The sequence below is a fragment of the Pseudogymnoascus destructans genome (assembly GCF_001641265.1).
Source record: "Pseudogymnoascus destructans isolate 20631-21 unplaced genomic scaffold scaffold_9, whole genome shotgun sequence".
In the NCBI taxonomy this organism is placed as follows: domain Eukaryota; kingdom Fungi; phylum Ascomycota; class Leotiomycetes; order Thelebolales; family Thelebolaceae; genus Pseudogymnoascus; species Pseudogymnoascus destructans.
Window position 1 is genome coordinate 1,095,443 of NW_020167528.1, and position 25,224 is coordinate 1,120,666.

Below are 25,224 nucleotides of genomic sequence, written 5' to 3' on the forward strand. Positions count from 1 at the left end.
ATTAATTTATCAAATTCATCGTCAGTCTCACAGTGCATATCTCCGAATAAATCGTCTTCTCGTTTCTACATACACAGCTTCTATTTTTCCAATCACTTGCAAAAACCATCAATAACCTGCCCGTAATAACTGCCCACTCCTTTGCGCCAAAATTAATGATCTAAGTAGCCCAAGTGGCACGAGTAATACCTCAACTTGACATCACATGGTCGGTGTCGCTGTCAACGGGGACCTTTGTCAAAACATCAAAGGCTCCAGTCCCAACTTTGCTAGTTCTCCCAATCACTATTCTCGCGCTGGGGCTTCTCAGATCATCCCAGTCACCGTCCATTACGGCGTCCTTGAGGAACCCAATAGTCGTCTCAAAGCTCATCTTCAAGAAAGGACTGACACTGCCCTTCAGGCCATTGCGATTGAAAGGACTGAAGCCACCGCCCCTCGTCATAAAATCAGCAATGAGGTTCAGATGACGGTTGTCCACGGCGATACCGTGGCCTCCGAAGACCCCAGACAGTTCTTGAATAATTGTTGCTCGGCAGGCTTCAACACCGTAGTGCTCTAGCATCGCAGCAATGTCGTTAGTCGAGATCTTGTTCGGGTTGATGTAGTCGCTGTACATCTGCATAGCCTTGAGGTTAACTCCAGAGGCATAGACAACAGCGGCATCAGAACCCTTCGCAGCTACATATGTACACGTATCAAGCCCGGAAATTTGCTGAATCAACGACGCGTGGAGAGCGCCCTCAAGAATATTCAGCATGAGGACCTTTGGCGAACTGGCATCATACTCGAGCGTGACCTTACACCACGAGCCACCCTCATCACATCGGAACCGAGATACATCTGCATTTTTGGACATGACCCTTGATTGGCGGTCATCAGAGAGGGCCTGGTCGGCGGCGCCTGTTTCTTCTTCGTCGTTCTCGTAGTCCTCGTCGTTGCCCAATCTTGAACCGCGCGACCCGCCCTGGAACCCCTCGTCATCTCCGTCATCCTCGTCTTCGGGTGATGCCTCCCTTTCCATCTGGGTTTGAACCGCATCGTCCTCTTCGTCGTTGGCACCATAAGAGACGGCCTGTCCACGGTTGGCCTTTTGCTTGGCATTCGTAGCATCGCCGTCATCATCCTCATCCTCATCGTCCTCATCGCGAGGTGCCTTTTCACCCTCAGGCCTAGCCTCTTCAATGACTCCAACAGACTTGCCAATTTCTGGGACGGCAGCTGTATTGGCAGCAGACTTCAACTTCTTTTCGCTCTTCTTCTTTCCAAGAGCTTTTCTCGCAAGAGACTGCAGCTTTGGAACAAATTTCTTCTCCAATGTAGAAATGACGTCGGCCACATCTATGGCATAGGTGTCTTTGTATTCCTGTGGGGGGAAAAACTTTAAGTTTATGTCGTAGATTTTTGCCCGAGACTGTGAAGTTCCTCTGCCGATTCGCTCACTGACTGAAGCCTCATCGAGCACCTCCGCCAATGAGAGTTTACTTATGCCCTTAGCAAACTTTTGGCCAGCCTCTTCCGTCATCTCCTCGTTGACTTGAAGGGTCATAGATGGGGTAGAAATATTGTTACTTGCGGTCATGACGATTTCTCGAAGACGTGGGATACCGAGAGTGACATTCTTTGCCGAATGACCAGCTAAATGGAAGGTGTTGAGTGTCATCTGCGTAGAAGGCTCGCCAATAGATTGGCCAGCGACAATTCCAACGGCCTCTCCGGGCTCAACAACCGATTTCAGATACTTTACGTTCAGAATAGGTCCTAGTTCCTTTTTACTGTACGCATTTGGGTTGCCCTTTGACTTGATGAGGCCATCTGGGTTTTCCTTGATATAGCTACTCAATGAACGGTTGAAACTCTCCGAGGTTGAGTATAAGTGCCTGCCTGGGTGATAATGAGCCAAGACGGGATCGGACACATCAGCGGTGTTTGCCTTTGCTGTCTTTATGCCGCGTTTCATCATCTTCTGGATTTTCTCTTGGTGCTCTCCAATAACTTCAAGGTCGTCTCCGAGTTTCATTTGGGCCACGACAGATTCTATGTTTTGCAATAAGAACTTGAAGTCCGTTAGATGCTTCGTTTTGGTAACATCGAGTCCATCCTCGCCGTACAAAAACTGAACCATAGAACCGTCGGAGTCGCGAACGGATGTATCGTATTCGACTTTCAGTCCCTCCATACCCTTGATGAGACAGCGCTGAAGATATCCAGATCTGGAGGTTTTGACTGCCGTATCAATAAGTCCTTCTCTTCCGGCCATGGCGTGGAAGTAATACTCTTGAGGCCTTATACCTGTCAAGAATCGATTTGCAATATACCCGCCAGCTCGCACGTTGGTTTCGAATGGCTTGAAGCAAGGTAATGATTTCCCGGAGACCATAACTGGAACCCTGCGACCTTCCAAAACTTGCTGCCCCAGATTGCATGAAATAAGGTTGGCATTGACGGCGCTGCCCTTTGCTCCTGACACGGTCATATTCTGCATTTGGTTCTTCGGAAACTGTTTCACCAACCCATGTGGCAAACATGCTTTCGTAATTTCTGACGATAGCTTGTTGGAACTACCGTTCATCATCACATCAAGGCCTTCCTGTTTAGTGTCATCTCTCAAAACATCTTCGAGTCGGTTTCGTAGTTCAGGGTCATTGGCTGTCGGTTTCCGATCCTCCAATGTCACATACTTGGCGGCTACTTCTAATCCGATTAAGTGGACATCCTTGAGCTTTTCCCGCCTAGTTTTTTCACCCTCGGAGGTCAATAGAAGATCTTCCATACCACAAGAAAATGCTCGAATGTGAAGAAATTTGGTGAGAAGTCGCCCGAGTATGCTGAGCATTTTCCCGGCAACTGTCGGTCCATGCGCTTCATGCAACGAATGAATTAAGCCACCACCACTAGGTCCTAGTTGTGACTTGTCGAGAATGCCAGTGATCAATTCTCCATCCTGGAACAAAACCTGGCCTTCCTCAGACTTTGGCCCCCAGCGATCAGCAGGAACTTGGGATTTGCTAATAAGGTTGAGGGAAGTGTATCCTAGCGGCGTAATATTCTTCAGAATTGTAGTGATGATTTGTTTTCCAGTCCACTGTGGGAATGGCTTGATTATGGCTGGAGGAACAGTCTCGATACGTTCGCCAATAATGTGGCCGCTCTCGGGACGAAGGCAATTGTAAACCAGTTGCTGATAGGTTGCTCGATCGAAAAAAGTATCACGGTTCGTCATCCAGACCGATACTGAAATATGGTCCTGAATAAGACCGCGTAGCGGTTTTCCGGCCGTTGCGGCAAGATACTGGTGATCAGTGTCGGCGATTTGGAGAGCTTCAGCTCGCGCAACCTCATTTTGGGGGAAATGCATGTTCATCTCATCACCGTCAAAATCAGCGTTGTAGGTATTGCAATTGGCATAGTGCATACGAATCGTCTTTTCGCCAGGGAGAACTCTCGCACGATGTCCCATGATAGAAGGCTTATGGAGAGTGGGCTGACGGTTCATGAGAACGACATCTCCGTTGGTGAGATGACGATGAACTTTCTTGTTCCGTGCCCCATTGGCGCCAATACCAGATGAAGCTAGAAGCTGGTTTGCTAAACTTTGCCGTTCATCTGGAGTCTTCGTTCGTAGGTTGATTACTTGTCCATTCTCATTCTCAATAGCAGCTGCACCAGGCCACTTGTCTGCTCCATTAATTACGGCTTGCTGTAGCTCCTTGAAATTATGGCTCGTGACAGGTTCGGGATATGTAAGCTTTCTTGCGAAAACAGGTGGAACACCGATTTCATTGGTCTCGATGTTGGGATCGGGAGAAATGACACTTCTGGCAGCGAAGTTGACACGTTTTCCCATCATGTTCTTGCGGAACAATCCTTCTTTCTTTTCAAGCTTTTGCTTGATACCGTCTTCGTTTTTCTTACCAGCAGCGCCCTGGATCGGGTTCCTATCTCGGTCTATCAAGGAATTGACGCTATCCTGAAGCTTCACCCACGATTCTTGAAGATCTGAGAAGTCTCTTCTCCGGTATTTGGTGTCGGCTAAAGCAGGGTTGTCTAATTCTTTCGATATTTGAGCTGTCATATGACCTGCGGTCAGGATCTGCTTATATAAAGCATTCTGTTGAGCCTCAGCAATCTCCCCAGCTCCGGTCCGCGCTTCTGGTCGATACTTGTTTGGCGGAACAAGAAGAGTTTGCAAGAAAAAGAATTCGGATGTGACAACGGCTGCTTTCTTCGATGACGATCTAGAAGCATAAACCAATGACAATATTTCTTGTTCCTTCTCGAAGAGCAGTGTCAAGCTCGCCCTTACTTCCATAGGATTGACGTATCGTTCAGCTCCTGTGGTGGATGGCTTCTGTTTGGAGATGGCTGTGGTTCCTGATGTTGAACGCTCTCTCGAGGCAAGGCCTCCAGCGACATCGAGAGTATGTCCCTCGCCTTCGTCCTCTTCGTTTGACGAAAGATCTATATCGGCGATGCCTTCATCCGACGCATATCCGTTGGACTTCTTTGCATATCCAGCGTCTTTGGACACAATGCGCATAGCATTGACTATCTTAAGATTTTGTTGGGCGTTCTTAGCTTCGTCTTTCGCAGACATGGGCTTCTCAAATATCTTGATGAATCGATCTTTGCGAAATCCATTGGAAATGGCCCTGCAGTTTGCGCATGTTTTGGAGACTGTGATGGACTTGAGGAAACTTTTAATAACCTCTCGCCGAGCTTCCGCAACACTTTCATTCTTCTCGAGCTTCCAATCCCAGGGCGTTGCTTTTGCTTCCCGGATCGACTTCTTCAAAAACGTGAGTCGTTGCTTTATGGTGGTCTCCACCCCATTATCGTCGCCAGAGTCGCTGCTTTCGTCTTCTTGCTCCACAGCTGCCGCTTTCTTTGCGACAATGTCTATGTTGTCTAATTCTTCAGCGGCACTAAGTAGGCCGGCCTGGATCAAGCGGAGTTTGTAATGGTATAGATTCACATCTTTTCGGGACATTTTAAAATGGTGGCAATATGCGCATTTGGCGCGCAGTAACCGTAGGAGTTGATCCATGAAAGTTGGATGGTAAACGGGAACTGGGAGAGTTATATGGCCGACATGGCCAGGACAGGACAGGGCACCAAGGTGACATGTCGTACATCTATTTGGAAATTAGTCAAAAACAAGAAGTATTATAGAGTAGCATATCTTACTGTATATCACCCCAAGCTCCAAGAGCAGGGTCGTACAATCCACCTGGAACTGGATTCAAAAGAGTGTCGAAGGTTGTCGTGTTTTGTATGGCCTTTACTGACAGACGTTTAATCTCATCTTGAGAAAGAAACGCAAAGTCAACACTGCCAATGGCAGATGAGACCGGTTGCGAGATATTCATTATCACTCTGCTGTAGAATTGACACAGAACATCTGGGGCGGTACGTGCATTGAGATCAAAAAAATTAACGGCGCAAGTACTTGAAATGTCCCAAAAAAGTCCGTGGTCATTAGGCGGTGAGCAAATAGTGCTGGCAGAAATTTACCCACGTGACTAGTTGACCCCAACTACGACCCCAAGATCTGCCACAACGCGTCACAATCACAACTTTTTGGCCACAACTCTAACTCACCCATATCAATATTTATAAAATAAGGTCGTTCACATCTTCAAAGGAAGGTGACCTTATCATGGACCATGGAAAGGGTTCTCCAGTACTGGGCCCTCGACATGACTCTGGCAGCCGAGTCCAGAAGCCAGAATCAGCATCAGACAAGCTTGCCTCTTTGAAGGCTCGAGTCGCCGCAGCAGTTGGGAATAGCAAAGCGAAAGGAGGTCTAAATGTTGGTTTACATCCTGCACTGGAAGATCATGGACAGTGGAAGCCCTCGAAGACTGTCGCGCCAAAGTTTGCGACGAGCATAGGCAACGCACGACCTCTGGAGAAACAGTCTGCGAAAGGCAAAAAACAACTCGATTTGTCAGGGCCGTCACCAGAAGATATCCGCAACAATCCATACTTTGATAACAGCTTGGGCGGACAGACAGCAACACTCAAGAACAGGCATTCACGACAGCTTGTGTTCAACCAAAAAGGGAAATATATCCAGCAGGCAAATGCACTCCGACGTCAGGCCGCCTTGGAGGCGATGAAAAAGCGGATCGCAGAGTCGTCACGGAAAATTGGAATCGATGAAGATTTAGACACAGAAAAGAACTATCTCGTCGAGGCACCTCCTGATGTCGAATGGTGGGATGAAGGCTTGGTGGATGGCAAAGACTATACGCACATTGACGACCCGAAGAGACTCAAGCTAGACACATCCGATTCCATTATAACACACTACATACAACACCCGGTTCTCCTTGAACCTCCGCAGGAGAAAAATGTGCCGGCACCAAAGCCTATGTTCCTAACAGCGAAGGAGCAGGCCAAATTACGGCGGCAACGTCGCATGGTTGATCTTAAGGAGCAACAAGCAAAGATTAGACTGGGTCTTGAGCCTGCACCTCCTCCAAAGGTTAAGAAAGGGAACCTCATGCGTGTTCTTGGTGAAGAGGCTGTCAAAGATCCAACTGCAGTCGAGGCGCGGGTCAACAGAGAAATTGCGGAGCGGCACACGAAGCATTTGGATACGAACGAAGACCGAAAACTCACGAAAGAGCAAAAGCTCGAAAAATTGGCGTTGAACCAGGAGAAGGATGCCGCTAAAGGTATTCACATTATGGTTTTCAAGATCAACAGTTTGGCAAATGGTAGCCATCGATTCAAGATTGCCAAAAATGCAGAGCAATACGCTCTTACAGGAATATGCATCATGAACCCGAGATTCAACCTGGTCATTGTGGAAGGTGGAGAACACAGCATCAGGCAATATAAGAAACTGATGCTGTCCCGAATTGATTGGACGGAAAGCTCCCCGACAAGAGCGAAGGAAACGCATCAAGAAGAATTGGTGGACTGGCTGAAGGGAGAGGACGAGAAAGGGGCACTAAAAGACATGAGTTTGAACAGCTGCACACTGGTATTCGAGGGCGAAGAAAAAGCAAGAGCATTTCGCAAATGGGGAAGTAAAGTTTGCGAAACAGATGCAACAGCACGGGAGGCATTGACTAGGTCGAAGATGGAAAACATGTGGACTCAAGCGAAGACAATGCCTTGAGATGTAGATATTGTAACAATTTATACCCCAGAAATTAGTATTCGGGTCCTACTCCGAGAGTAACTAAAGAATTAATACGCCATGCTTTATGAACCATTCTAGTTATACCTGTTGCCAAGTTGCTGTTGTGGGAACCCATCCACCCATTCGCATATGTTTCCCCAAACACCGGAATTGCAATCGCTCCTTTTATTATCCATCTAATTCCATCATGCCGGCCTCAAACTCCTCATCATCCATACCATACTCATCGCCCATGATCACGTCTTGTTCATTGCCGTGTCGTAAGTTTTCCAATGTTGCACCACCCTGCAACTCTCGGATCTTCTCTTCGTCCTCCTTCTCTTGGTGCTTCCGTAAATCGGTTACGCTCCAAGTACTGATGCCTTCGTGATCCTCTTGCTTGAACGGCTGAGCAATATTCTTTAAGAATTTCTTGGCACTACTAACGGCCATGTCGATACTGAGATTCGTGTCCGAATCCATCACGGCGTTGTTGATCCAACTTGGAAGTTGCGCCCTCTTTTTCATAAATCGACGATCAGCGAGAACCATTATCCCGTAATCGTCTTTACCTCTCAGTACACGGCCCAGGCACTGAGACGCATGACGCATTGCATCGAAAGATAGGAAATCGTTCTCTCGGATGCGGTATGTCTCCCGCAGAAATTCGAGTCTTGCCTTGAGAATTCGAGACTCTGTATATTGGAAAGGAACGCCAATACACAACACCGTTCTACCATATTGATGGTCAAAATCGATACCTTCGGAAACCTTACCACGAGCTACACAGAGAAGGATGGCCCCGCGCCCGTTGCAGCAAGCGGTCCGATAAGTCTCAAGCGCCAAAGATGTCTCTTGGGCATCGGGCGTCTCGACAAGGATAAGCTTGTATTTCCAAACCTCGTCCAAAATTCCCATCCCCTGCCACATGCTGATGATCGACTCCATGTAGAGGTATGATGGAAAGAAGACCACCATACCATCAGGCGTGATTTTGGAAAATTCGGTAAGTAAGTTACCGTAGTTCCTTACTACGCTGGGCTCGTTGCGAACTTGAAAGCCAGAAGATATAGCCACCTGGTCACTGCCGCGGGTCACAATCATTGGCAAGAATGATCGCCGTGCGAGTGTCATCTGATATGTTTCCTGCACAACTGTTGTGAAGTTGAGCATTTTGGGATACATCTCTAGCGGAGATAATGTCCCTGATGTGATAATCACTGAGCTGAATCTGTCAAAGACCGGCTTGATTGCGATTGCAGCATCAAGACATGTAAAATGCAGAACAGGATTTGGCACCTCCGCTGTATCTGACTCATATGGCTCAAGTATGAGAAGAAATCCTTTCTCATATGTTGCAACCAGTGTAGCGAACGTAGCAACTTGTTGAAGAGGTTGGTAATCTTCAATGTTTGTCAATTCCAACGTCCGAACGAGCGAGGTCAACCTCTCCGCACAAAACCGAAGGGGCTTTCTTTCGATGAATGTTGTCTCCTTGAGATGTGCTAGGAAGGACAAGGGTGTTTCGGAAATTACTTGTCGAACTCTCATCCGTGTCTGCAGAAGCACCAAGATTAGCGTCCAGGCACCAGACCTAGTATTGGCGCATGACTACCTTCAAGTATTCCACAAAACGCTTCAAAAATGCAACAAAATGTTCGGCTCGACGAATATTTCCCGGGACCGCTTCTTTGAGCAGGTCATCTGGCAAAGCTGTCGGTTGAAGTAAGCACAACAATTTCAATATGTATGCTGGTTGGAATACTCACCTGGATTTGACATGAACGTATCCTCTTCCCGAGCTTCATCTGCTTCACGAAGCCCCTCGACCAGTTTCGCATATTCATTCTGAAGTTTCTCCGCATCAGTGTCCTTAATTTCGCAAATCTTGGTTTCTAGATTCTGTGCTCCCCTCGTAGCCTTTCGTAATGAGTCCTCAGTAATATCCGTACTCAAAGACTCAATACAGACGTTGTCGATGTTGTGAGCTTCGTCAAAGACTACAATGCAGTCTTTCGAAAGCTCTTTCGACACACGTTCTGCGATCTTTGGGTCGAGAAGGTAATGGTACGAGTAGATTATGACGTTGCAAAATGGCATCTATAGAAATTAGGACCACGAGGTGGACCCCGAGCGCCAGGAACATACCATTCGCCGCGATGTGAAATATGGGCATTGCTTGTGCTCCTCGCCGTACCGCATAATGCCATCCAACGTCCACACGCCATTTGGTATCAGATCATGCGGCTCAAGTAGGTCCAGGTTCTAATCTGTTAGCAGCGCTTCAATAGATATCGTGCGTCTTGATCATAGTACCTCGTGGTATGTGCAAAGTTCGACGTCCTCGCCATTCTCTTTCTTGTCTTTCACAAACCCGGCCGTAAGGCTCCGGCAGCGAGCATCGACAATTGCTCCGCTCTTCTCCCGCTTCACGGAAGGATGCAAACAGAGGTTCTTCCTACTTGTCAGACCAAGGCCTCTAAATTCCTCCACGCGACCAAGCTGTTCAGTCCTATAGTTCATGAGGGCTTTCAACTCTGCAAGGGCCTTCTCGATCTCGGACATTGTGCCTACGGCCATTAGCTTATATCTCAATCCACTATGCTTCACTCACGTGAACAGTATATCAGCTTGCGGTGCTCGGGATAGTACTGTTGGTATGCCACGATCAACGAAAGGAGAGAGACCGTTTTTCCGGTCCCCGAGGGCATCTCCAAGACGCAATGACCCCCAGCATCGAGGGTCCCTGTTGCGTAGACCGTTAGTCAAGCTGCATCCATGAGAGTTGAGCAGGTAACGGACTCTTGAGATCGCACATGTATCTGCAAACGAAGGAGTCAGCGGAGTGTCAAAAATAGAGAGGTATAATGGCATACGCATATTGCTCTGAGTCAGAGTTAGCTAAAGTTCACTCACTACACGCACAGCCCGGATATCAGGGTGGGAGCTGAGGAGGGATGCTTACCTGGGTAGATTCTTGGATATGGGAAGAGGACTGGAAGGTCACTAGCTGTAATTAGTCAAAGAAAACTCAGAGGGCTCAGGGAAAGAGTTACTCTATGTTGAACTTCATTTTGGAGACAAATGGAAGTGTTGATATTATGCTAGGTTGAAGTGCATGGAACGTGAAGGTCGCGTTTTTTGGTCAGGAAGTTTGGCTCTTATGCTCCAGAGCACGAGACGAGGTGTGGTGCCTGAGCACTTGCAGTCACTCGACTTACCCACCTTAATTATAATTGTGACTCCACCAACAAACACCGCAAACCTATGGATTGTATCTCCAGTGTCTCAAATACATACTGTACTCTCTATAACTCTACCATTTCCCGATATAGAACCTTTTTCTGTTTATCAGGCAGACACGATTGAAGTTGGGGGCGATTAGGGCGATTAGGGCGATTGTGGCTGAAAAATGCTTTGGGTGATATCCCGTGACAGTATTGCTCAATGCAGGGAGAAAACGACAATTGTGCTGGAATATCTACAGTTATGTATCCCAATGGACCCAAAAGACGAGTCATGCCTAACTGAGGGCGAATTCCGCCGTCGCAGTTGCCGCATCTCGAGACGTGTCAATAGTTCTTTCTAGGTACACCTGATGGACATGTGCAATTACCTCACTGATGCCTGCGCCAAAACTACAGGAGGTGCCATCCTTATTCACTGCCTTGGCAATGTGTCTTCATAGACTTTGGCCTGGACAATTATCGTGAAAAGAAGCGCTTGTCGCCCTGAAAATAGATCGAGATTCACCGGGGCCGGCCAAGGCAGAGTTAGGCAGACAGCCACGTTGGGCCCTGAACTGCTCTTCCACCATGCCTATTCAGTGTCCAACAACCCTCGACGATGTTATTATTAAGAGGCTAATGTTGTTTATATTGCTTCTCCGACATCCACTTGCCTTTGGCTAGATGTTATATAAGTGTAAGTATTCCCATTTCGTTTCTCGGATTGACACTTCTTGGTACAATCACTTCTATCCAGATGCAAAATACTTTCATATATTTTCATTTTTATCTTCAAGTTGTCACATCTCCGCGGATATTCTCAAAGATATCAACCTCTGCCTGGGCCGGTTGACTCACCGGCTCTCTATCAAAACACCACCAGTGCTACCGTCAACATGAGTAGGCCTTCACATACACGGTCCCCGAGTCCGTCATACCATGATTTTCAGCGGGGATATTTGCCTCCTAGCCAACAGTCATGCAATGATGCAAATACAAGCATGCAATCAATGACCATATCGGATCATGAACCTTTCGGAAGCCCGACTGGCGACTATGCATTTGCGGGCTCGTCGTTCACGTCTCCCTATCCTCAGCAATCAACTGCGTCTGCCTTCACCGATTTGAATTCACCCCGGCAGGTCGCCGATTATGCACTACCACAGAGCTATAACCCTTATTCGATGGATGTTGTCCCGTCAAACCTAGCTACATCCCCAGGACAGATTCCATTTCCATTGTCAGGCCCACAATATTACCCACCTGACGGTACCTACAATGAGTCTGGCAGTAGTCAAATGATGGATAGCTCTGTCCATTGGGACCCTGGGCTAGTCGATCTATCTTCGTGCCAGCCATCTAACCCATATGTCTTGGATAATGTATTGGATACAGAGGATTGGCTGTCCCCCGTGCCACCCACGGGGTCAAGCTTTACTGGTGCAGATTCCAGTCTAAGCTATGACTCCGGGGCAGAGGGCGTAGTGCTGGGATCCAGCAGCACAAATGCTGGAAGCTCCCGCACAACCCCGAGCCAAGAAAAGCGCCCCCGGATAGTGACGACACGCGAGGACGGCAACTATGAGTGCACAGTGGACGGCTGTGGCAAGCTGTTCAATCGGAGCTATAACTATCGAGCCCACATGGAAACACATGATGCGGATCGAGTCCATCCGTTTATTTGCCCATTGCCTGATTGCATGAAGAGGTTTCGGCGGAAGACGGATTTGCAGCGGCACCATCAATCGGTGCATATAAAGGAGAAGAGCCACCAGTGCGAATACTGTGGCAGGTTCTTCTCGCGGAAGGATACTCTTGGAAGGTAATAAAGCCCAATCTAAGTGTAGAGAGTCAGGCTGACAAATGAGTGATATAGACACAAAGACGACGGATGTTCCAAGCAATTTAACTTATCAGTTTGAAGATCACAACCCATACTTGCCGCAGGGCTGATTTAAGCGATGCGGGGACAAAGAGACAACATCCCTTTGATTTAGCGCGATGTACGTATAGCGGATTTTACGGCCTTATCATGAGTGCTTTTTAGAGAGTAGCCGCGGTTACTTGTTTCAGCAGTTTTATATGAGATGCATATATCAATACTGGCAGATTGGACACTACAGCGGATTTGATTTGTACTAATTGAGACAGTATCGTTTTTTCTATTAGAACCTTTGTCTGAAAAGCGAGCATGTGATGTGCTTGGTGTGTTCCATGTGCAAAATAACCGTCTTCGATGGCGGTCCTTGAGAGAAGACGGAAAATAGCTAGCTTATACCGCTTCAAAGTCCACTCTCTTTCGAAGCTCTAATAGTGACTCATCTAAACATCCCGAAGGTGCTGGCCTCAAACCAAGTCTCACAAACAAAGAACCCCCCAAACTCACCAACCTCCAGAACTATCTACCCACTGCCTTCCATACCACAGAACTCACCTTCGACCACCAAACAATGCCTTTATCCCCCTCGTCACACCACATTCAACGCCTATATAACAGCCCGCATTCACCTTCACCCTCCCACCAAACCACCGAGTCCCTCATCAAACAACCATACAAAACGCAAGGCATCACATACACCTCGAGGCACCAGCACAACGTCCTACACCGACAACCAACACACATCTTGAGGCACCAGCACAACCTCCTGCACTGACAAACAACACAACACACCACCACCATGTGCAAAACAACACACACCCTCCACCTCCACTGCGCGCACATCAGCGCCCCCCTCCTCCCCTGCAGCACCCCCTCCCTCCCCTGCCAGCGTCGCAACGCGCTCAAGCCGCACCCGAGCAGCTGTCCAGAGTGCGAGCGGAAAGAGGAGCTGCTGGATAGGGAGGTGCGGAGGTTTTTGGCTGCTGGTCGATTTGGTGGAGGTGGGGATACTGGGGGAGGATGGGGTAGGGATGTGGTGGGGGGGGTGGGCAAGGGGCGCGAGTGTTAGAGGGGTGGAGTGGATGGTGGATGGGCGAACGATGAGGCGCTCTTAGAACAGGTATACGATGCATGCGGGGAGGTAGAGGTAGAGGCTTGGATACGGTGCTTTGATACGAGTCTCCGGCCAGTCAGCCGTGTTGAACATGAGGTGGCGTGAGTATGCCTGGGATGGATACGTGTTGGATAGTAATCCCCGCCATCGTTATTACGAGGCTGGCCCAGTTTAGGTTCCTTCGTGTGTTAGCGCCAGGATGGCGGACACAGTGTTATTAGAAATATAAAGATTTATACAGAACAGCAGCCGCATATCTAAGTGAGAGCAAGTATCGTACTAAAGAGAAATGGCATATATGCACCATCTAAATAGACATTCAATCGCTAAAGAAACGTAGAAACGTGATCATAAAACAGAATTACAATTGAAGGTCCAATAGCCAGCTATGAAGATATCAGACGAGCCAAACGTGCTGCCCAAGAAGTAACAAGAAACTATATACAAAAAGAAGCCCATCTGTCTACGAGCAACCCCGTTTCGAACTCAGATAAGATACAGCGCAGCCAAGACCGAGCTAATCACGAATCCAAACCCTCCAACCTGCGCCGTCCCAACTGCCGCGCTGCTAGTCTCGTGCGGCGCCGCAGTGGCGCCAGTAGCGGCAGGGGATCCGGTGGTCGCGATAGGAGTAGGCACGTTTCCGTCCGTGAGGCGCCTGACCTCGAGGCCCGTGATGACGGTATCATCGCTGTTCTTGACGACCTGCTTAACCTTCAAGTTGTCGATGGTGACGAGTTTTCCGTTCTTAGGGCTCTTGACACCGGCCTTGATGAGCGCCGCGAGGCCGTCGTTGGGTGGGCTGGGGATCTTGGTGAAGTCGTTAGGGTACCCCTTGTCCTTGATGAGGGAGGACACGCACTTGGGGAAGGGCGCTGCGGCGGCCGAGGAGGAGGTGCTCTGGAGCTCGGTGATGTTGAGCTTGGCGAGCTGGCCTTGGAAGTTATCGTAGTCGACCTTGAGTTTTGCGGAGCCATCCGAGTTCAGGACTACCAGGCCGAAGTCGTTCTTTTCCTGGGTGTACTCGTAGACGACGCCACCGCTGAAATAGGGGCTCATCTTGGAGCTGTAGAGCGCGGCGGTCTCGTCGAAGATGCGGGGACGGATCTCTCTGCAGCCGTACTCGGACATGAATACTGGGACGCTGCTCTTCTTGAACATGTCCACGAGGGTGTTGTAGCCGGCCTCGGTAAAAGTGGCAGGGCCGCACCAGGAGTAACTGTTGAGAGCAAAGACATCGGTGATGGAGTCATCTGTGGCGTCTCCGGTCAAGCTGCACTGCATGTAGTTGAAGGTGTCAATGAGGACCTCACGGACATCAGCGGCGGAGTAGCCGACTGGGATGGGGCGGTCCGAGTGGAGCTTGATGTATTGCTTGAGATCACGGGTAACAGCCTTCATTTGATGTCAGTGTCGGACTAGTAGAATCAAGGAGAGGGGGGGGGGGGCGCTACTCACTCTGATGTATGGCACGGTAATGGCGGTTGGCACATCGTTGATGACTTCGTTTGCTGAGAAGAACAGCAGAGTGTTGGGGAAGTTCTTGAAGGCCTCCACGACCTTGAAGGTCTGCTCCAGGTAATCATGGTTGTAGCTTTCCCACGGTGCCTCTCTACTCAGGGCCTCATTCGGCCTAGGGGAGTTGACATCGATCATCATATAGATGCCAGCAATGTTAAAGATCGATGCGCACTCATCGTGGTTGATATCCGGAGACAAGTTGTACACGCGAATAGTGTTAACGCCAATTCTCTGGAGCAGAGCAGCATCCCTCAAGCACGTTTCCGCATTGCTGAGAGGGTCCTGTCCTGACTCAGGCTTGTAACCCGCCTCTCCGCCGGGCTGGTACGCAGCTCCGATGACCTGGAATCGCTGGCCCGAAACAGAGTTGACAAAGTCGGTCCCCTTGACGATGAGCGGGGTGACAGCAGTCGCAGCCTGGGCGCAGAGAGCCAGAAGCGCAACTTGGGACTGGTGATTCAATGTCAGCACGCGTACTCACCATGTCTTCACCCAAAATCCAGCCCGCGGTGAGGCAGACCTGTGACACACGAATCGCATGGGTTGACCGCTGTCGCGGGTGGTTCAAAGGGTTCACTTACAGCGCGTTTCATGGCTGTTATTCCGTTATTAATTTGGGTATGAAATAATCGCCGATGCTGCAACAAAACACAATAGACCGCGCGATCACAAGATAAGAGGCAAAAAGAGTGGGCCTCTGAAGGAAGAGATAAAAATGAGCGTGGTTGTTTCAGTTCGTGAATGACAAAAGGTGCGACGAAGTCGATATTCGCGGGGGGGGATATGGGTGAGATACGTTAGTAAATACCAGGACTCTTGCAGGCGGCTGGCGCGTCTGTTTCTGCCCGCGGCGCCCGCCCTTGTACCTCGTAGTTGACAGTTTTGACAACCTCAGGGTCCTTTCCCCATTTACTTTAATCTCACGATGCACGAGGCTCGTAACGTTGTCTTGGTGTTCTCTGTTGTCATATCTGACTATTGAAGCTATTTTGTAGCTGGCTGTTGGCTGCTGTACGTACGGCTGCACGGCTGAATACGAGTAGCTAGAGACGAGGAGGTGTATCATACAGTACTTCCAACCAGCAGCATCTCATCTTGAAGTTCTATACTCGGGCACGTTTTGCATCATCATCATCTCCGTAACTACCGTACCACAGAAGAAAAGAACAAAAAGAGCGGCATGGCAGCTACTGTAGGATCTCCCCGACTAGACCATGCTAGAGCGTCTGGTGGTGTGGTTCATCGATCGACAAGTGGCTCACCGTCATTTAACAGATGTCAGAATTGCGGCACATTCCTCGAAACACGTAATTTAAATCTCAAAAAAGGCCCCAACTGCTCCTGTGGCAGAAAGAACTCGAGACAGTACAGATCTCACATCGTCTTTATCATTAGGAAGTATCTATTGCAGGCGCCCCATCAGAGCAAATATCCCCCACATGCAGACCCATGGTCCAACATGGGACAATTTTTTCAAGTACATTTATTACTGTTAATCCCCAAAACCTGAGCTCTAGGCAGCGCCAAACTCCTTCACGTCGCTGGCCTCGAAGCGGCCCGGCACAAGCGCCAAAGGCACGATGCCGCTGACGTGCATGTCCGGTCCGTAGACGTGCATGTCGAGCTTCAGCTCCTGGCCGACAGCCTTGATGTTCTTCAGTCCCTCCTGGTAGTTGGGTCCGGCACGTCTAACCCAGATCTTAACCTTGTGCTCAATGATGCTTGGTGCATACTCGCGGATGGCCTTGATGACACCCTTGAATGTGGAGGCGACGTTGGTGAAGTTGGCAATACCGCCGCCAATGAAGAGGACCTTGCCCGCGTCGGTGGGAGGGGCGCGGAGCATAAGGTCCAGGACAGTGCGGGCGTAGTGGTAAGTCTGCGACTCGGTGGGCGCTCCGGAGTATTCGCCGTAGTTGGCGAGCTCCTCAGAGAAACCCGAGCTGGCGATAGCGTCGGCGTAGACGACGGACGCACCACCACCAGCGACAAGAGTCCAGACTCTGCCGGTGGGGTTAAGGACGGTCAGCTTCAGCGAAGCACCAGTTTTCGCGTCGAGCTCGGCGATGTATGCCTCCTCCTTGGTCAGCTCACGGCCGAAAGGCGCTGGGAACTCCATTGGTGGGCCAGCGTCAATGTTAACGCGACCATCGGCCGCCTTGACAGCGGCCATGCCAAGAGCAGCTGGCGAGCGTGCAGCAGCCCACTTGGCACCGCACTCGAACTCAGCAGTCTGGTCGAGCTTGGCAGCCAGATCCAGGAAGAACACATCGGCGGAGGTGGCATCCTCATTTGGGATGGCAACCAATGGGTTGATTTCGAGGTATGTGAATTGGCAGTCAACGTAGACGGCGTAGAGTCTGGTGATGAAGTCGACGAGAACGTTATGGATTCCCTTTGGCACCTTCGACAAGAGAGTAGCAGCAATCTCCTCGTTCGATGGGTATTCCTTCAGGTCCACGGGAATGAGAAGCTTCTCGGCCTTCTCATCAACGTCGCCAACATCAACACCACCCTCGTGAGTGAAAAGGATCCAGTCGCCCTGTGAAATCAAATACGTTAGTAGAGTTTAACGATATAAAATAAAACGAGGTATATTCAAAATGAAGATAACAGTATGCATGGGAGATAGTAGGCATGGGCTAGGACGGCCGAGAATATGCAGGCTCAGAGCGTTGTGTTTGTTGGTTGGTGGGTGTGCGGAGCACCTCCTTCTCTAGCCGCCGTTCGTCCGAAGACTGAGCCGATAGCCAACCCAAAATTCATTAAAAGGGCCGTCCCCAAACTTTTCCTTCGTGCAGTGCATTTTCAACTCACTTGTTTTGATATACAGTCGCTTGACGCATATATTTGCATTTTGGCAATTGTTATGCCGATCTTGCAACTCGGCACAGAACTCCATGATACTTGTCACAAAGTTCACGGGTTCAAGCCGCACTCTGGATTTCTATCAATCGCCATGGAAATTTTTGAACGTACCTCGCGAACAGAGTTGATGTTGATATAATATTCGGTTCCGTCTGGGTGAGGCACGAATGGCTCAACCAAGAACTGCCTCAAGACACCGACAACGGACTCGACCTTTTGGGGCTTTCCGGCACGCTCTTGGATCCATGCCTTCGCCTCAGACCATGTCTTGTTCAGGGCGAGCAGACCGCTCTTGCCGCGACGCTTGATGAGCTGATCTGGCTTGGCGACAAATTTGGCGCCTGGCTGTAGCAGCCATGGGAACGAAACCTCGGCCTGGTCGAGAATCGCCGAAACCTCTGCGTCTGCTGGGAAGTAGAGCGAGGCGAGTTTCGAGGGAGGGTTGTGTGTGGTAGATTTCGGGAGAGGGGATGGCTTGATGACGGCGGCGCGGGTGAGGTGGTAGTTGAGAATGGCCTTGCCATCAGCTTCGAGGATCGCTTTGGCAGACATTGTGGGTTATGTCGGAATCGGCGACTGTGCAGCTTGTTAGTTAGTCTCTGTCACCGCGCGACAATTGGCACATCCGCGAGCATTTCAACGTCGGTGGATTGATCCCCAAGGTCTTAGCTTCGTTTGCGGTGGTACCCCGGCCATAGCCACAGTCGCGAAAAACACAGGTCACACGACGTTTGGGGGAATCAGGAGTCTTCGACGTTGAGGGCAGCGGCGGGGGGGAACGAGCTCGCAAGCTCTGGAGGTAACTCACCAAAAATTGAAAACCTGCGATCAAGCGACAGCTACGAAGAATTGTACTTGTGCAGCGGAAAGGCGACAATTCAGTTGATATGGGTTATTGAGAGGGCGTGAGGAGTTTGAGGGATGAAGAGGGAAGAGGGAAGAGGGAAAAGGGAAGAGGAAATAGGAACAGTGGTGGAGTGGTGGAGTGGAATTGGACGAGAGGAGGGTGTGGAAGCTGGTGGGTTGTGTTGTGGTGATGGAAGAGGAACAAAAATAAATTGATGAGGGGGGTGGGTTTGGCGGGCGGTTCACACATCCAGCTACAGTATAAGCCTACAGCTAACGGTACAGTAGGGGGATACATGTCCAGGGTACGCGAGTATTTGGGGGGGAATTTTTGTGCATCCCAGGGCGGTAAGTCTCTCTCTTCGTCAGTGTCTTTGGGAGTTGTGTTTATCCCCCTCAACTCGTATTTTTGTATTAGTCGTTTTATTATTAGTCGTTCTACTCCGTATTATGAGTCGTTTTGATTTCTCGTTTTGGTTCGTTTGGTGGTGTTGTCGTTGTGATCTCTTCGAGTCTCGAGCTATTGAAGGGTGAGGAGTTGGATGGTGAGTTGGTGGTGGGGAGGGGGGTGGGGAGGTGGGGAGGTGGGGAGGTGGGGAGGTGGGGAGGTGGGGAGGTGGTGACCAGTCAACACAGAGCCAACAGAGGCCAAGCGAGGAGCTAAATCGACCAATGAGGAATGGCCCGAGGGTGGGATGAGCCATCCCACCGGCCATCCGCCCACGGCCATCCGCCCACCATCCGCCCACGGCCCACGGCCCACGGCCATCCTCCCACCGCCCGCCCACGGCCCACCGGCCATCCGCCCACCGCCCACCGCCCACCGCCCACCGCCCACCGCCCACCGCCCATCCTCCCACCGCCCATCCATCCTCCCACCGCCCATCCTCCCTCCCACTCCCACCGCCCATCCCACCCTGCAAGGTCCCGTCCCAACCATCGCCCATCCCATGCAAATCCGTCCCAACCATCGCCCATCCACCATCCATCGCCGCGACCTTATTGTCCGGCCACGCTTACTCGAGTACCACGACCAGCACTACGTACGTACCCCATGTATACCACCGTGTATGCTCCGTACGGCCCCATGCAGTTATTCCCCCGTACAGAATGTACAATGTACATTCTGTACATTCTGTACGGTCTGCGGTGGGATTACGATGCTATTATGCTGTATAGTTGGTATAGCTGGTTATAGTTGGTATAGCTGGTTATAGTTGGGTATAGCTGGTTATAGCTGGTTATAGTTGGGTATAGCTGGTTATAGCTGCTTATAGCTGCTTATAGCTGCTTATAGCTGCTTATAGCTATAACTCCACCCCACAGTACGACAGTACGACAGTACGCCTCAGCACCCCACCCCACCCCACCGTACACTACACTACAGTACTGTTCATCGCATCTACGGACTACACTACTACTCCGAGTACTTCTACCCCAACCGACTCTACCGTGCCCTACGCCAACAACACTGTACTCGAGTACATCTTTCACAAAACCTGTACTTGTCCAACCCAACAACCATCCACATCCACCGACCGCCTACCCCCCCAACCCACCCCCCAACCCACCGCCTATCCCCCCAACCCACCACATAACCCCCCCAACCCACCACATAACCCCCCCAACCCACCACATACCAGCGGGGCCAAGACACCACCACCACCACCACCACTACCAACCCCGTCTCAATCTTCAAAAACCTCTCCCAAGAAAAGGTTCTGGCGCCTCCTCAACACAACTCTCCTCTCCTTTGGCTTGTACTCACCTTCCAATCCTTCCCACTTCCTACCCTCCTCTCTTCTCCATCATCACCTTCCTCCTCCCATATCCACCATAATTACAATCCTCAATTCCTGTCGCACACCAATCGCTCACGAAGCTCATTGTTGAAGCTCCTTTCCCCCAACCATTTCTTGTGAGCACTTGAACCACTCGCCCTTTCATCCTCCCACAACCCCCCCCCCGCTCCACCTCTCTCCCACAACCGTACCGTCAATTGTCCCATTTCTAACCCTCAAATCGCTCCAGAACCCCGAACCTCCCGCCATGCCTTCCGCTATCCCAAGTGGCACAACCGGTGCTGGTTCTGCCTCTCCCGCGACCGGACCGGGCGCGGGCAATGCCAACGACAACATCCGCCGCTTCGCTGCTCCCAGCCGGCCTTTGAGCCCTCGTGCTGAGCACGCTCTCTTCCACAACAAGACGCGATGCTTCGTGTACGGTCTGCAGCCAAGAGCCGTGCAGGGCATGCTCGATTTCGACTTCATCTGCAAGCGCTCCACACCATCCGTTGCGGGTATCATCTACACTTTCGGTGGACAGTTCGTCAGCAAGATGTACTGGGGAACCAGCGAGACCCTCCTCCCTGTTTACCAGAGCGTAGACAAGGCGATGGCCAAGCACGCTGACGTCGATACCGTTGTCAACTTTGCTTCGTCGCGCAGCGTGTACCAGTCCACCATGGAGCTCATGGAGTATCCTCAAATTAGGTCCATTGCCATTATCGCCGAGGGTGTCCCAGAGAGGGTAAGCATGATCGAAAAAACCCCCTCGCAATCACACGGCATTAGCTAATTGTAACAGCGTGCACGCGAGATCCTACACGTTGCGAAGAAGAAGGGTATCACCATCATTGGCCCGGCCACTGTTGGTGGAATCAAGCCCGGAGCATTCAAGATCGGCAACACTGGTGGCATGATGGACAACATCGTGGCGTCCAAGCTCTACCGCCCTGGCTCCGTCGGATACGTCTCCAAGTCCGGAGGCATGTCCAACGAGTTGAACAACATCATCTGTAACACAACCGATGGTGTCTACGAGGGTGTTGCCATTGGTGGTGACAGATACCCCGGCACGACATTTATCGACCATCTCCTCCGATACCAAGCCGACCCAGACTGCAAGATCCTCTTATTGCTGGGTGAGGTTGGTGGAATCGAGGAGTACCGCGTCATCGAGGCCGTCCAGGACGGAACCATCACCAAGCCAATTGTTGCCTGGGCGATCGGAACCTGCGCGAGCATGTTCAAGACCGAGGTTCAGTTCGGACACGCTGGATCGTTCGCCAACTCGCAGCTCGAGACCGCTGCCAACAAGAACAAGGCCATGAAGGAGGCCGGCTTCCACGTCCCCGAGACCTTCGAGGACATGCCCGCACTCCTCAGCTCTGTGTACCAGACCCTCGTCAAGGCCGGCAGCATCAAGCCAAAGGCCGAGCCGATCGTGCCCAAGATCCCTCTCGATTACTCGTGGGCGCAAGAGCTTGGCCTGATCCGAAAGCCAGCCGCCTTCATCTCCACCATCTCCGATGACCGTGGCCAGGAGCTTCTGTACGCCGGAATGCCCATCTCGGATGTCTTCAGAGAGGACATTGGAATCGGCGGTGTCATGTCCCTCCTCTGGTTCCGTCGCCGTCTCCCGGACTACGCGAGCAAGTTCCTCGAGATGGTTCTCATGTTGACTGCCGACCACGGCCCCGCCGTCTCCGGTGCCATGAACACCATCATCACCACCCGTGCCGGCAAGGACCTCATCTCCGCCCTCGTCTCCGGTCTCCTCACCATCGGCTCCCGCTTCGGTGGCGCCCTCGACGGCGCCGCCGAGGAGTTCACCCGGGCCTACGACAAGGGTCTCAGCCCACGTGACTTCGTCGACAGCATGCGCAAGCAGAACAAGCTCATCCCCGGCATCGGGCACAAGGTCAAGTCGCGCAACAACCCCGATCTCCGCGTCGAGCTCGTCAAGGAGTTTGTCAAGAAGCGCTTCCCCAGCTGCAAGATGCTCGACTACGCCCTCGCCGTCGAGTCCGTCACCACCTCCAAGAAGGACAACCTGATCCTCAACGTCGACGGCGCCGTCGCCGTCTGCTTCGTCGACCTGATGCGCAACTGCGGCGCCTTCAGCGCCGAGGAGGCGGAGGACTACCTCCAGATGGGTGTCCTCAACGGACTCTTCGTCCTCGGTCGCTCTATCGGTCTCATCGCCCATTACCTCGATCAGAAGAGGCTGCGTACTGGCCTGTACAGACATCCTTGGGATGATATCACCTACCTCCTCCCTACGCTGCAGTCGGGCGCGCCGGGCTCGGAGGGCCGTGTTGAGGTGCAGATGTAGAGGGGCCAAGGGAAGGCATGGGGGGGGGGGGCTGTAATCTAATCTTTGCTGCTTGGGAGTTTGACGCGCTATGCTAGCTGGTGTGTCACGGTCATATTGTTGATCGACGTTGAAAATCATTGACATTAGGTCATGCAAATAATGAACATAAAATTTATAGAGCAATCTTCACTGAGCCTGTTTGCGTGTGACCTTGCGTTCAGTGAGTGACGACTACTCGTACTTTGGATCAACGTGCAATGATCGTCTCCCCCCTTGTAGAAGTATAGTCCAATAAAAACCCGAGTAATGTTATGCTGCTTTACCACTCGTACGAGTATACCTTTTGACTTGGCAAAACATGAAATGCGACAGAACTGCCAGGCAGAGATATTATAATTAACTCAACCATATCAGCCTACCTAACACTGAACAACGTATATAAGCTATCGCGTTCCCCAGCCACCCGCCCCCCCCCCAGTACCAAACAGCGTAATGGAAACGCGCCGTATACCCTCGCCGCTTGGGATTAGCCGCCAAACCCACAGCCAGATCTAGCAATATCTCAAAGCTACCACCGAACTCCCTCCCGTCAAAAATCATCCATCAAGCACACCCTGCTCGAACTTATCCTTTGTCTGCAGAACCCTGTGAATGAATTAGTCCAAAACGCCCCAAACTCTCTACTTCCGCCCTGGGTAAAACTTACGAATACTGCTTCACCAGCACCCCCTCCCCCCCCCCCTCCATATCAATATTAAATACATAAAACCCCCCATCACTCGTAACCACCATGACCTGCGGAAAATTACTACTCATCGCCACCACGCTCCTCATCTGCCCATTCCCGCTCTCCCCCAGCGAACTCTTCGGGATCTTGATAAACGCAAAGTCCCGCGCTGGTTCCCACATCTCCGTCACCCCCTTCGGAAGGTAGCCGCCCATGGCCCCAACGACATTCTTGCCCATCAGCTGAGACGTGCGCCGGAACATGGAGCCGAGGGTTCCGCTGGATTTGCGGGTTGGGAGCGTAGTGCGCACCTCGGAGCCGGGGGAGGTGCCGGAGGAGGTTGCGCTGTCGTGGCTGCGTCCGCCGGACATGCGTTCGCCGCCTGGTGAGCCGGGGGATGTAGGGCGGCTAGAGGGAGAGGTGAGGCGGAAGATGTGGACTGTGTCTGTGGTTGAGGAGACGCAGAGGAGGGTGGAGGAGGTGTTGAACGACATGCTGTAGATAGTGGAGGGGTAGGAGCCCCGGCGGAACTGGTACAGCTTGTCGCCGCTCGGGACGGAGAAGACACGGATGATGGTCCCTGTCTCGGAGGCGGTGGCGAGGCGCGTGCCGTCGTTGCTGAGGGCGATGCAGGAGAGGGGGGCGCGGTGGGCTTCGACGACGTTGATGTTTTTGAGGGTGAGGGTGTCGAAGATTAGGACTTCGCCTGAGATCGGGGGGACGAATTTGGAGGTTGGGGGAGCGTGGGCGGGGCGCTTTTCTCCGGGCTCGTCGCGTGCTTTGGGGAGGGGGTAGGCGAGGAAGCAGTTGTCGGAGGAGGGAGACAGGGCGCATAGTGCGTGGGGGTTTGGCGAGGTTGAGATCGTGTAGAGAAGGTTCATGTTTAGGATGTCGTAGAGGTATATTTCCTCTTCGAGTACTACCACGAGTCGTTTTCTATTCAGGCGCACTGCAAGTACAGCGGACGGGAACGTGAGTTCACAGATAGTCGAGGATCTCTGTATGGTAAGTTAGCCCAAGATTCGGTGATGTTGGGGAGACTGAAGAGGATTTGCGCTCACTAACTTTTGTATTCCGTATCACCAGGCGCCGCGGGGATAAAACAAGGGCGACGAGGGAAGTCGAGAACATCATCTCAATAATCGAGACATTATCTTCATCACTCTTGAAGGCAGGTCGGAACTCGGGGTCGCTATGGTAGATTCGGAATCCTTTCGAAGTACCTATCGACAAAGCATCAGCCACCTGCACCTGCGGGAGCCGGACCTGCCCTACCAATAGCAAGACGACTATAGTCCTGGTTGAAAGTAACGAAATTCATCGTCATCGTCTTGTGGTTATCTCACCACTACTCGAGGGTTGAGCTGTATGGGTAGCGGCGCAAGTGCCTGCGCGGAACAATGCTCTTGTTGCCGGCGACCAGGACGAGTCTTGTGGTTGGAGAGAACAAGTGGCTCGAGGATTGGGTAACTAAATATATCTCGGACGCCTAAAGAACCGAGTCGTTGCCCTTGGAATCCGAGGTTGAGGTGCCCTGTGGCTGTCAAAGAGCTGGCTGGCGCCTCTTTCCTTGTCGGTGATGTGGTCCAGCGGCCCGCCTTTGGTCCACCTTGTTACTACCAGTGGCTGAAGGTCTTGCAAGGTCTTTCAGGGGACCAGACTAACAGGACAACACTACTAATAACGATTTGCTTGATGAAGCAAGGAAATATAGAACCTCTTTATATAATATAGGTAAATTATCTGTAACTTATATAATGACATAATAAGTAATGAATCAAGAGCTGATCGTCGTTCAGAGAAAACGGC

The 25,224-nt window shown here is 51.2% G+C and overlaps 8 protein-coding genes across 8 annotated transcripts; 3 read left to right on the plus strand and 5 right to left on the minus strand.

The window, feature by feature from the left end:
* Positions 1-40: 40 nt before the first annotated feature.
* VC83_04405 (uncharacterized protein) lies at positions 41-5,582 on the minus strand. The gene is made up of 2 exons (XM_024468038.1): positions 5,188-5,582; positions 41-5,135 (listed from the first exon to the last, which is right to left on the minus strand). The coding sequence occupies exons 1-2, from the start codon at positions 5,367-5,369 to the stop codon at positions 191-193; spliced, it is 5,127 nt and encodes a 1,708-aa protein (XP_024324596.1). The 5' UTR covers positions 5,370-5,582; the 3' UTR covers positions 41-190.
* On the plus strand, positions 5,583-7,227 carry VC83_04406 (uncharacterized protein). Its single transcript, XM_024468039.1, has one exon. It carries the CDS (start codon positions 5,660-5,662, stop codon positions 7,130-7,132), a length of 1,473 nt encoding a protein of 490 aa, XP_024324699.1. The 5' UTR covers positions 5,583-5,659; the 3' UTR covers positions 7,133-7,227.
* RAD15 (DNA-dependent ATPase of the nucleotide excision repair factor 4 complex) lies at positions 7,228-12,219 on the minus strand. Its single transcript, XM_024468040.1, has 10 exons — positions 10,192-12,219; positions 10,101-10,141; positions 10,012-10,021; positions 9,938-9,957; positions 9,750-9,881; positions 9,452-9,705; positions 9,284-9,400; positions 8,905-9,235; positions 8,751-8,848; positions 7,228-8,692 (listed from the first exon to the last, which is right to left on the minus strand). The coding sequence occupies exons 1-10, from the start codon at positions 10,206-10,208 to the stop codon at positions 7,325-7,327; spliced, it is 2,388 nt and encodes a 795-aa protein (XP_024324598.1). The 5' UTR covers positions 10,209-12,219; the 3' UTR covers positions 7,228-7,324.
* VC83_04408 (uncharacterized protein) lies at positions 11,364-12,188 on the plus strand (the record flags this gene model as incomplete). Its single annotated transcript, XM_024468041.1, has 1 exon — positions 11,364-12,188. One exon carries the CDS (start codon positions 11,364-11,366, stop codon positions 12,186-12,188), a length of 825 nt encoding a protein of 274 aa, XP_024324696.1.
* Positions 12,220-13,600: 1,381 nt separating the features above from the next.
* VC83_04409 (uncharacterized protein) lies at positions 13,601-15,651 on the minus strand. The gene is made up of 3 exons (XM_024468042.1): positions 15,458-15,651; positions 14,814-15,326; positions 13,601-14,750 (listed from the first exon to the last, which is right to left on the minus strand). Exons 1-3 carry the CDS (start codon positions 15,467-15,469, stop codon positions 13,842-13,844), a joined length of 1,434 nt encoding a protein of 477 aa, XP_024324695.1. The 5' UTR covers positions 15,470-15,651; the 3' UTR covers positions 13,601-13,841.
* Positions 15,652-19,146, minus strand: ACL2 (glutathione synthetase ATP-binding domain-like protein). The gene is made up of 3 exons (XM_024468043.1): positions 18,553-19,146; positions 17,856-18,320; positions 15,652-17,418 (listed from the first exon to the last, which is right to left on the minus strand). Exons 2-3 carry the CDS (start codon positions 18,294-18,296, stop codon positions 16,390-16,392), a joined length of 1,470 nt encoding a protein of 489 aa, XP_024324504.1. The 5' UTR covers positions 18,297-18,320; positions 18,553-19,146; the 3' UTR covers positions 15,652-16,389.
* Positions 19,147-20,230: 1,084 nt separating this feature from the next.
* Positions 20,231-23,050, plus strand: ACL1 (citrate synthase). Its single transcript, XM_024468044.1, has 3 exons — positions 20,231-20,508; positions 20,622-21,119; positions 21,177-23,050. The coding sequence occupies exons 2-3, from the start codon at positions 20,640-20,642 to the stop codon at positions 22,704-22,706; spliced, it is 2,010 nt and encodes a 669-aa protein (XP_024324539.1). The 5' UTR covers positions 20,231-20,508; positions 20,622-20,639; the 3' UTR covers positions 22,707-23,050.
* Positions 23,051-23,284: 234 nt separating this feature from the next.
* ATG18 (autophagy- protein) lies at positions 23,285-25,190 on the minus strand (the record flags this gene model as incomplete). Its single annotated transcript, XM_024468045.1, has 4 exons — positions 24,691-25,190; positions 24,481-24,638; positions 23,395-24,413; positions 23,285-23,333 (listed from the first exon to the last, which is right to left on the minus strand). Exons 1-4 carry the CDS (start codon positions 24,740-24,742, stop codon positions 23,285-23,287), a joined length of 1,278 nt encoding a protein of 425 aa, XP_024324537.1. The 5' UTR covers positions 24,743-25,190.
* Between the last annotated feature and the right edge of the window lie 34 nt (positions 25,191-25,224).